Source organism: Lathyrus oleraceus, chromosome 2 (assembly GCF_024323335.1).
Source record: "Lathyrus oleraceus cultivar Zhongwan6 chromosome 2, CAAS_Psat_ZW6_1.0, whole genome shotgun sequence".
Classification (NCBI taxonomy): Eukaryota; Viridiplantae; Streptophyta; class Magnoliopsida; order Fabales; family Fabaceae; genus Lathyrus; species Lathyrus oleraceus.
The window spans coordinates 166884325-166896686 of NC_066580.1; the positions used below are offsets into that span (position 1 = coordinate 166884325).

The 12362-nt window shown below is 41.6% G+C and overlaps 1 protein-coding gene across 1 annotated transcript; it reads right to left on the reverse strand.

Moving 5' to 3' along the window:
* Nucleotides 1–720: 720 nt before the first annotated feature.
* LOC127122445 (uncharacterized) lies at nucleotides 721–1764 on the reverse strand. Its single transcript, XM_051052784.1, has one exon. It carries the CDS (start codon nucleotides 1762–1764, stop codon nucleotides 721–723), a length of 1044 nt encoding a protein of 347 aa, XP_050908741.1.
* Between the last annotated feature and the right edge of the window lie 10598 nt (nucleotides 1765–12362).

A 12362-nucleotide genomic window follows, 5' to 3' on the forward strand; every position in this document is an offset into this window, starting at 1 on the left:
CTTTGTTTCTATGCTGCTTGAAAGGCATGTTACTACTAGATTCTTCATTTTCCCTTTCTGCGACTTCCCTTTCCCATTTTCTTCTTCTCTGCTGCCTCCACCATTGAGACCTTGACATGGGTTTTTACCCTTGTAATTCTCAGAATGGTAGGCTTGTTGTTTTGATGTTTGGAACTTCTTACGATAGAATATCAAAAAGCCTCTTTCGACATTGAAGTTCTACCTTTTCCTCTAGCCTTGTCCTCCTTTCTCCGCAGGTTTTACACAATTCCCTCTTGTAGCATGAATAATTAGCTTGAAAGTGGCTAGCCTGTTGGCATGGAGACCCGGACCTCCTTGATCCTGCCTTCAAGGGAATCCCCTCTTGTTGAAGGTAAAACGGTTATGGGTATCCCTCTAGTTCCTCCTGCTGCTGGTGATTCGAACCCTTCCGATATTCTCTATCGCTTTTCTGTAGAATACATAACTGCACCCGGGGCACATCATTACATCAAATCTCTTCCGCTGGCAGCGTTGGAGAAATTCAAGCAGACTTTCATTATATTTGGGTTATGTCACTTTGACATGTTCTACATCTAGCTTGAGGCTCTGTTCATCATCCTCGATTTCCGTTCCTTGGCTTATTTCGACCATGTTCACCTTCAAACTGGCACCATCTGTGATCTCTAGTTTTTCCAATTTGGCTCTAAGGCCCTCAGTGGCCTTAGTCATACTATTTCATTAGACGAAACCCTTAGTGGTTTCTTGCTTGAAACCCTCAGTGGTTTCAAACATCATGGCATTTCTGTCATGGGCTTCAGATACTTCCATCATGTTGACAACGAATGGCTTAACATAGTGGGCATCTACCACCTGCAATGGGTCCAAGTCTATCTTCATTTGTGACTTTGTCCTGTCCCCGAACTTCAACCTTCCGTCCCTGATTACATTTTTCACAAGATCCCTGAAAATAAAACATTGTGAGGTATTATGGCCCAAAAAATTATGATATTTGCAAAAACTCCTCTTCTTTCGTTGTTCTAAAGGAGGTATCTTAGCGCTAGAAGGCACTATCATTTGGCCATCTTTGACTAATAAATCAAAAAATTTGTCACATTTAATGACGTCGAAGGTATATGTTTTCTTGGGGAACTTATCGTTCTTTTCGGGTTCAATAGGATTTTTTCCATTCGAAGGTGCAAGGACCTTGCAGGAGTAGGGTGGTCCTTGTTTTAATTCAGCAAGGTTGATCTCTCTTTCGTCGAAATCTAGAAAGTCACTATATGTCTTGTGATCATCTCCATCTAAATCGAAATAGGCTACTCTTTCTCTCCTATTATTCTTATTCGCCCTGTCCTTTTTAGTCTTCAGGCGTTCTACCTGTCGAACTCTATCAGCCAGTTGGGACATATGCCTTAAGTATTGGGTGTCCAATTTCTTTCTGACGGAATAATCTAAGCCACCAGCGGCCATTTTGATTAACTCATGCTCAAGCACCTGTGTAAAACACCTTGCCTTTAGCAAACGAAACCTATTATGATATTCGTCTATTGGCTCAGTGAATTTACGCTTAATGCTAGCCAATTCCTTCAGACTAATCTTCGACTGCTCCATGTAAAATTGTTCATGGAACAATCTTTCCAAATGAGTCCAATAATGAAACGAACTTGCTGGGAGCATCGTGAACCATGTGAAGGCATTCTTCGTGAGTGAACTGGGAAAGTAATTAACTTTCATATTCCCATTATTTGTGATATCTCTTGCCTTGATGAGGTACCTTGCCATATGTTTAATAGTAGACTCCCTAGCGTCCCCAGAGAATTTTGTAAACTTTGGCACTTTCCATCTAGGGGTAATTCTGACTATAGAATGTACTCCGATAATGGTGACAATAGTTTGGCCTATGGAGGCCAACGTTTACCCCATTTCGTGCCATAATCCTTTCAACAATGGCTGCTAATTTTTTATCCGCTGCCAAATCATTACATCGAACTTAATGTATGACTTCGTCAGTGTCTTGATTCCTATTCACCATCAACACTCTTCGCTCCCTCTCCATTGGAACTGGCTATTCGACCTTGGGAGGTTCGTCCCGAACTTCCTGGTTTGTCACATCTACCATGTGCGCATTTCACTGGATTTGGTTAATGTTGGGGTATTCTTCGAGGGCTTCTCCTTAGTTTTCTAATAACTGCTCTCTCCAGAGTTGTCGAGGGGCTTGAGGGACCCCAAAGAAATTCGCAATGCGCGTCATCTGCGCTACCATTTGTTGGTTCGTTTGGGTGGTGTTTTGAATCAAGGGATTGAATATCGTGCCCATTTGGTGGGTAAGCATATGGACCATTTCATGGTTACTTTCGTCCATTTGTTGCCTCAAAATCGTTGCCGAGTTTGTTGTAAGATTGGGCATTTGTTGGTTCGAAAACCCCATTCTTGGGGGTGGGTTGATTCGACCCATATTATGAATAGCAGATCCAGACTCTTGTACATGAGAGAAAGTACTCAACACTATGTCAGCGAATGTCGTTGTTGTATTATGTAAATTTGCCATCATCGAAGTTGCCATGCCATATGGCTATTCTCGACCATTTAAAGGCATCGTAAATCCTATTGTGCAAGACCTGTATGCGCTAGATCCTACTAGAGGGGGGGGGGGTCATTTGTTGATCCTGCATCCTCACAGGAGATAAGAAATGCCCAATGTGAGTATTCAACGCTCAGGCCGTCGTACTCACGCGGATGGATTTTGAAATTCTGGTATCAAATATGAGATGTCGAAGGTAATGTCACAACACTAATATCTGAACAACAAATAAAATATAAATATGATAAAAACAAAGAAACAATTGAACAAGTGACACAAGCAATTGTTAACCCATTTCGGTGCAAACTCACCTACGTCTGGGGGCTACCAAGCCAGGAAGGAAATCTACTAAACAGAATTAATTCAAAGACTCTTAGTAAACAACTTCAAGTTACAGTCTTTTCACCTAATCTCTACCCGTGTGACTTCTATCTAAGAACTCTTAGATATGAGACCCTACTCACTCCCCCTCAATCACAGCAGTGATATAAAAACAAATACAAAAGAAAGAGACACACTTCAAGGACACATACTTGATCTTGCTTAAAAGCTTCAACCAAGTAAACACGCACTCATACTTCAAAGCTTAGAGTGGACAAAATACAACACAAAAGTCAGTCCAATTCATACATCAATAAGATGAATGAATGGCTCACAATACACAAGCTTACACAAGACTAAAACCCTAAAACTCTCTCACTCTTTCGTTTGTTTCTTGTGTGTTTAAACCAGGTTTTACATGGCCTTTAAGTAGAAGCTTTTGAATGGGATTGGGCAGCATAAAACCCTAATTCTATTTTCCTTGCGTATCTTCTAAGAAACAGCAGCTAATCATCCCTTATTGGAAAATAGATCATTCTGGTTTTAAATCAAATTACTCCTTGAATAGTGCATTCAATCTCCACATAAGCACACTCAGATTTGCATGAAAAGCGCAATCTCAAGATACATAACATTCAGACTAAATGTTCTATATACTCATGTCTTAACATCGGGTCTGACATCTTAGCTAAATCCTGCACAACCATATTTAAACATCCTGCAGGAAGCTGATATCACATGTCAAGACAACACACGTGACAACTTGTGATAACTCTAAGTTTTACCAAAATTGATGCCAACGCATAGAACCAACAAACTCCCCCTTTGGCAAATTTTGGCTAAAACATACATCAGATCATACGTTCACAAGAAATCAAATAAAGTATCAGTTCGGAAGCAGAAGTAATCATACACACATTACTAGCAAAAATAGCAACTAGTAAACACACATGCGCTTGTGCTTAGAACACACCACCTCCCCCTTCAGCTAGTCCACACCAAGCACCAATCTGCTATACACAGACAGAATATTTCTCCCTCCCTCATAACATCAAACAACAGCTATGGCTATAGCTAGATCTCCCCCTTTTTATCCAAAAGAGACAAAATAAATGTCTACTCAGTCATAAAACAAATTGTCAAAAGTTAAGGGTTACAAAATCAAGTACATATTCAGCTGTAAGCAAGCTGAGATACAAACCAGCAAAACATGAATACAGCAGAACAAAATTGCCAAAATCAAGAAAATCCATCAAAACAACAACAAAAATCATCACATCAATAGGGGCCAAATTCAAAGGAGCTAATTAGAGGAGCTTGAGCTTGCAGCTTCATCAGCATCAGAAACAGAATTGCGACTTGTCTCATCATTAGTTGCAGACCTCTCACTAGAGGTGTGGGCTTCAGCTTCCTTAGCATGTTCAATATTCTCACCTTCATCTCGCTCCAAGCTTGCAATTAGGGCTTCCAACGATTCTTTCCTAGCTGTTGCTACCCTTATCCCTTCACCCAGCTCTTTACAAGTGTAGGTGTTTAAATTGGCTGCATTATATGGTAAAACACTAATGTCTTGACTGATGTCATGACATGTATATGTGACTACATTGTAGTTACTGCAGGACTAGCTAACACAGGATTATTGAATGCTGTGACATTCATACCTGTCAACAGATACTAAGGAACAGAAGTTCTGTTAGAACTTAGTATTCATTTGCAGTCTGGTTATCAAGGAAGAACCAGACCTGGCATAAGGCCTACTGACTGAATGTCAAACTGGATGTTGTGACATTCATCATTAACAGCAGCTGGTGAAGATTAGGCAGAGTGGTGTTCTGTTATACTTCAGCATATAACTTAGTTTGTTCTTCAAAAGAATAACAGAACTAACTTAAGGCCAAATGTGTAAATGTTAAGTTGGACACTTTGACATTTACTAATGTAAGCTGTTACTGTAGTATGGTCATTTTGATCATGTACAGGTCAGCAAATTGTACAGTCTGTTTTCTGGAAAAACAGACTCAGCATATGGACCTTGATGTCAAGCTGAATGTCGTGACATTCGTGCCTGACAGCATATGCTAAATTGTAGGTTGTTCAGTTTTCTGTTTCAGCTTTTTCTCAGGCTATTCTTTAGGGATTCAACAGCTGAGAGAAAATCCAAGAAATCAACAACCAAGCTACACTCAATGAACCTAACAAATAGCCTATTTGTTAGCAACCTAAATGTTGAATTTGAGGGAACTTGTGTGACCTAAAATTCAGGAAAATACAGGTGCAAAAGCCCAGGTGCTGCAATATAAAAAGGAAGGCATTCCTTCATTCAGACTCGGGGATTTTGAAGCGTGAAGAGTCAGTGTGTCCATCATACTTCACTGCTGTATTTTGTGTGTCTTGTATTAGACGTATCTTGTAAGCCAAGCCATTATCAAGTAGATGATTGCTTTGGCATAGGGTGTTCATTGAGTTGTAAGTGTTGTGTCACTCAAAGCTTTTAAGCGTGAGTGCTGTGTATCTTGATTTAAGCTGTGAAGCATAATCAAGAGTTGTTTTTGAAGTGTGACTTCAAAGTGTCTTTAATATCACTGAGGTGATTGAGGGGGAGTGAGTAGGAACTCTGATCTTAGGTTAAGATTGAAATTGCATTGGGTAGGGATTAAGTGATAAGTTGTAAACGGGTGAGTTTAGCTTTGAATTGATACTACTAATAGTGGATTTCCTCCCTGGCTTGGTAGCCCCCAGATGTAGGTCATGTTGGACTGAACTGGGTGAACAATTACTTGTGTTATTTACTGCACTTACTATTAAGTTCTGCATAATCCCTGTCTGTGCAGAATTGGATGTCATAACAACCAGGGTGACATCCAAAGTCTGATAACTAGAATTTCAATTGGCATCAGAGCAGGCACCCTGCCTGTGAAGTTCTGGGTGAGATCTAGGGAAGTTACTTTCTAGTACCATGGACAAGGATTTAGGACACTCAAACAGACCACCCATGTTGGATGGATCTAATTATGATGACTGGAAGCCTCGCATGATAGCCTTCTTAAGGTCTCTAGACAGCAAAGTCTGGAGAGCTGTCAACAAGGGATGGGAACATCCAACGAGGACTGGTGAAGATGGAGTCAGTGTGCAGATTCCCGAAGAAGATTGGGACAAGGAACAAGAGGCACTAGCTCTTGGAAACTCCAAAGCCTTGAATGCACTGTTCAATGGAATCACTAAGAACATCTTCAGGCTGGTGCACCATTGTGAACTAGCTAAGGAAGTTTGGGATACCCTCAAGGTAACTCATGAAGGTACTTCCAAGGTGAAGATGTCCAAACTTCAGATGTTGACAACCAAGTTTGAAAATCTGAGGATGAAAGAGGAGGAGACTATTCATGACTTTCACATGAATATTCTTGAAATTGCAAACACCTCTGGTGGACTAGGTGAGAAAATGACTGAAGAGAAACTTGTAAGAAAGATTCTCAGGTCCTTGCCTAAGAGGTTTGCTATGAAGGTCACTGCCATAGAGGAGGCTCAGGACATCAGCAGTATGAAGGTAGATGAGCTCATTGGTTCTCTCCAAACCTTTGAAATGGGCTTAGGTGAGTATGCTGAGAAGAAGAAAAGCATAGCCTTTATAGGAGAAGGATATACTGGAGGTGATGAAAGTATATCAGAAGCCTTAGCCATGCTTGGGAGACAGTTCAACAAGCTCATAAAGAAAGTTGATCAACAGGGTAGATCTAATGTCAAGAACATCCCGTCTGACATAAAGAAAAGATCAACTCATGAAGAAAAGGCCAACCAAGGCAAGGGAATCCAGTGCCATGGATGTGAAGGATATGGTCATAGTAAGGCTGACTGCCCTATCCTTCTCATGAGGCAAAGGAAAGGGCTATCTGTCAACTGGTCAGAAGAAGACACTGAGAGTGAATCTGAAGGAGAATCAGCCAAACAAGTCACTGCTCTAACCAGTGTTTGTGCCTCAGAGGATAACTCAAGTGGAGATGAACTCACATTGGATGAGCTTGCTGCCTCATATAAAGAATTATGTGTTAAAAGTGCAGAAGTTTGCATCCAAGGAGAAAAGCATAAGAAACTCATCAAAGAACTAGAAGCTGAAAAACTAGAGCAGCTGAAAGTCATAGAGGGTCTGAAGGGTGAGATTTCGTTGCTGATCTCTAAGCTAGACCAAATGACCAAATCCATCAAGATGTTGAATAAGGGATCTGACACCTTGGAAGAAATCCTGAAGACAGGACAGAAGTCTGGAAACACATCTGGTTTAGGCTTTGGGAAAAGATCCTCAACTGAACGCAAACGCCCAAAGGCTAAAGTTCAGAAATCCAAAGGGAAGTCTCATCCAAAGTCACAACATCGAGGAACCAGAATGAACAATCATCAGAAGAAGAAATTCAAGAGATGGAAATGTCATTACTGTGGTAGATTCGGTCACATAAAACCATTCTGCTACCGGCTGCATGGTTACCCAAACCAGACCTCTCAAGGTAGGCCCAAGAAAAAGGTGTTTACTCATAATGCCCCCATTAAGAGACCAACATGGGCGGCTAAGCAGACACCTCAGGTCAATCCTAAGCAGCTGGCATCTAAGATGCACTTCCCACCTGAGAATCAAAAGTGTGTTGCTAACCTTGCTCACACCTCTTCAAGGGGACATATCAGACAAGATTGGTATCTTGATAGTGGCTGCTCAAGGCATATGACTGGGATGAACTACCTAGTGGTGAATCTACATCCCTCTAACACCAAGCCTGTGACATTAAGTGATGGAACTAAAAGAGAAGTCATGGGTGTTGGGAAGCTGGACTGTCCAGAAGCTCCAAAATTGAGTGATGTATTGTTAGTAAAAGGACTAACTGTTAACCTCATAAGCATAAGCCAGTTGTGTGACCAAGGATATAAGGTGGAATTTACCAAGGGAGGATGTGTGGTGTTGAATGGGAGCAATCAAGAAGTGATGAGAGGAGATAGATCCAAAGATAATTGCTATCTATGGAAATCTAGAGATCCTATCAACCCTCCCAAGTGTCTGTTGGCCAAGGGAGATCAGGAAGGGAAGGTGGGACAAGGAAAACTTGATGCCCCTCAGGTAAGAGGAGTGAAGAAGAGCATTTCCAAGGGAACTATGAGAAGAGCCTCATATTTGTCTTTAGATAAAAGGACAGACTATGGAAATTGTCTGCTCAAAAGTAATGAGCACTTGGTTCCCTTTGGCCATCATACAACTGATATGACAGCAAGGGATAGACAGAGGTGTGTGTTATTGACGTCTGCAGAAACTCAGTACCTTGCTTGTGGAGGCAGGTGGTCACCTCTAGTTTGGAGGAACCTGATGCAGATAGAGTACAATGTTACCCAGAATGTCATGACATTGTACAGTAAGGACAAAAAGGGAATGCGTGCGTCTGAAAAGTTATAGCAACTAATGAAGTTAGTTAGCTACTGTATAATAAGTCAAATTATTAAACAAATGGTGAGCGCTGAGTGGTCAAAATCTAATAGACCTTACTCTTGCACAAAGTGGTTCACATTCAGTCGTTTCATTCTCCACTCGTGCAAACCCTCGTCCAAAGAAACGATTCATCTTCCCTCTCAAATATTCAGCATGGCTCGTCAATCCGACACCTCCTCGTACACCACCATGTCTGATTCTCACAGCACCGAGTCTCACCACTCTACCCGGGAGGATCCAGTTGTGGACGCAGCAACTTCGTCCCATGCAAGAAGACCTAAGGAAACGGTCACCGGGTTTTCATCAGAAATCGCTCTTGATGAACACACAAGGGAAGGGTCAAGGTATGTACATAACTCCATTGCAACTATCGTCACTCAGATACTATCTGGCAATCGAGATGTTCCTGGGGTTTCTGTTCCCTTGAACACAATCATTCCTGACATTGCTGCATGTCAAGATAAAGCTGTTGTGTTGAGGAAAAATGTCACTGACAATGTTGAGCAACCAGATGCTCATGAGGGATCAAAGGTTGAAAAACCCTCAGGCAAAGTGAGAAGTGAGAAGGCCAATGTTACTCAAAGTGTTGAGGACAATCCTAGAGCTGAGACGATTAACGTGGAAGAGCTCTCAGACAATGAACTTCTGGCTACAGTTGTCCCTAGGATAGCCAAGAGAGTCAGGACCAGAAGGGAGAAAAAGGTTGTGGAGCTGAAGTCCCCCTCCAAGGAGGTTGGTGTAACAAATCCTCAAAAGCAACCAGAGTCAGAGAGTACACACAAGAGGAAAAGCTATGGTCCTACAAAAGCTTAGAGCAAAGAGGTGCCTAAGAAGTTGAAGACCAAAGCTGTGGTGGTTGAGTCTGAATCTGATGCCCCATGTGATGTCACAGCATCCATGTCCAGGAAGAAACCCTCTTCCAGTAGGTTGGCAACCAGTGTCCCAGAAGTTCCCATTGACAATGTGTCCTTCCACTTTGCCTCCAGTGTTAACAGGTGGAAGTATGTATACCACAAGAGGCTGGCATTGGAAAGAGAACTGGCACAGAATGCATTGGACTGTAAAGAGATTGTGGATCTCATCAAGGTGGCAGGTTTGATAAGAACTGTGTCACAACTTCCTAAGTGCTATGAGACCTTAGTGAAGGAGTTTATTGTAAATCTGTCAGAGGAGTGTGCTGATGGGAGATCCAAGGAATTTCGAAAGGTCTATGTGCGTGGAAAATGTGTGACCTTTTCCCCCTCTGTGATAAATCAGTATCTGGGAAGAGCGGATGAAGAGCAACCTGAGCTTGAAGTGACTGACAATACAGTCTGTCAAGTCATCACAGCCAAGCAAGTCCGAATGTGGCCTCTCAAAGGGAAGCTAGTAGCCAGCCAACTAAGTGTCAAGTATGCAATGCTACACAAAGTTGGAGCAGCCAACTGGGTCCCCACTAACCACAAGTCAACTGTGTCTGTGGCATTAGGGAAGTTCATCTATGCAGTGGGAACCAAGGCAAGGGTGAACTATGGTGCTTACATATTTGATCAGACAATGAAGCATGCTGGGAGCTTTAGTGTGAAGGGACCCATTGCCTTTCCATCTCTCATATGTGGAATTGTGCTGAATCAATTTCCACACATCCTGACAGATAATGACTTCGTGAAAAGAAGAGAGAGTCCATTGGCCTTCAGCTTCAAACTGTTCCTGGGCAAGCATGTCCTTGACATTGTCTTGACATCGGGAGAGACTTCCAAAGCTGGCAACCAACCAGACAAAGCTGATGTTATTACAGTTCTCAAAGAGACCTGCAAAGAGCTGGGAGCTAGAAAGCATGCACTGGAACAGCTCATCTTGCAGCTGGAGTCTACTGCTGAGGACACGGATGGAGATGAAGGGCAAATGGCTGAGGAGGAGGAAGAGGCCAGCTCTGAAGAACAGGATGATGAGGAGGCTGATGATGAGGCTGAGGATTAATCACTTCTTTTGTGTTTTTTTTCTGTCATGTGTGTAATTCAAATTACTATTTGTGGATCTGTAAATTAAAGTGTTGCTTTGGCAACATTTTAGACAAAAAGGGGGAGTGACAAGTGATACCCCAGGTACCCCAGGACAACAGAAGTTTACATTGTTAAACTTTATTAAAACAGGTTCCCATTCATGACAGATTGAAGTTTTCCCCTACTACAGCTGCTGTGTGATGAAGTGTGTAGTTAGCTTCTGTGTGTATGCTGTTGTATGCCTCTGTGTGTATGCTGATATGTGTGTGAAGTTTTTATTTAACTTCCTTCCCCCCCTGCAGCTGATGTTGAAGTTTAGGTGCAACTTCTAATATGTGTGTGCTGCTATGCGAAGTTTTTATTTAACTTCCATGTGTGTGAGTGTGCTGCCACTCTGAGTGTATTAGCTAGTAGTATTCCGCTGCCATGAACTCTGTTATGGGGATCAAAGTGTTTTAGCCAAAAATTTGCCAAAGGGGGAGTTTGTAGGTGTTTAAATTGGCTGCATTATATGGTAAAACACTAATGTCTTGACTGATGTCATGACATGTATATGTGACTACATTGTAGTTACTGCAGGACTAGCTAACACAGGATTATTGAATGCTGTGACATTCATACCTGTCAACAGATACTAAGGAACAGAAGTTCTGTTAGAACTTAGTATTCATTTGCAGTCTGGTTATCAAGGAAGAACCAGACCTGGCATAAGGCCTACTGACTGAATGTCAAACTGGATGTTGTGACATTCATCATTAACAGCAGCTGGTGAAGATTAGGCAGAGTGGTGTTCTGCTATACTTCAGCATATAACTTAGTTTGTTCTTCAAGAGAATAACAGAACTAACTTAAGGCCAAATGTGTAAATGTTAAGTTGGACACTTTGACATTTACTAATGTAAGCTGTTACTGTAGTATGGTCATTTTGATCATGTACAGGTCAGCAAATTGTACAGTCTGTTTTCTGGAAAAACAGACTCAGCATATGAACCTTGATGTCAAGCTGAATGTCGTGACATTCGTGCCTGACAGCATATGCTAAATTGTAGGTTGTTCAGTTTTCTGTTTCAGCTTTTTCTCAGGCTATTCTTTAGGGATTCAACAGCTGAGAGAAAATCCAGGAAATCAACAACCAAGCTACATTCAATGAACCTAACAAATAGCCTATTTGTTAGCAACCTAAATGTTGAATTTGAGGGAACTTGTGTGACCTAAAATTCAGGAAAATACAGGTGCAAAAGCCCAGGTGCTGCAATATAAAAAGGAAGGCATTCCTTCATTCAGACTCGGGGATTTTGAAGCGTGAAGAGTCAGTGTGTCCATCATACTTCACTGCTGTATTTTGTGTGTCTTGTATTAGACATATCTTGTAAGCCAAGCCATTATCAAGTACATGATTGCTTTGGCATAGGGTGTTCATTGAGTTGTAAGTGTTGTGTCACTCAAAGCTTTTAAGCGTGAGTGCTGTGTATCTTGATTTAAGCTGTGAAGCATAATCAAGAGTTGTTTTTGAAGTGTGACTTCAAAGTGTCTTTAATATCACTGAGGTGATTGAGGGGGAGTGAGTAGGAACTATGATCTTAGGTTAAGATTGAAATTGCATTGGGTAGGGATTAAGTGATAAGTTGTAAACGGGTGAGTTTAGCTTTGAATTGATACTACTAATAGTGGATTTCCTCCCTGGCTTGGTAGCCCCCAGATGTAGGTCATGTTGGACTGAACTGGGTGAACAATTACTTGTGTTATTTACTGCACTTACTATTAAGTTCTGCATAATCCCTGTCTGTGCAGAATTGGATGTCATAACAACCAGGGTGACATCCAAAGTCTGATAACTAGAATTTCAACAAGTCTCATAGCAGACGTCATGACAATGTCTTCGACATGACTGCCTTCAAACAGTTTATAGTGCACTGACAAAACAGGTTTTCTTCTACTTGGTAAGTCATTAGAACTCAAAATCCCAGGGTGTTGACTCAGGATAATCCCACAAATCATAGAGGGAAAGCCAATAGGCAGCTTAACTGCATTAGTA

Bases quoted from the DNA above. Each gene is read 5' to 3' on its own strand.
- LOC127122445 (XM_051052784.1), bottom strand. From the start codon at position 1,764: ATGGCAAGGTACCTCATCAAGGCAAGAGATATCACAAATAATGGGAAT.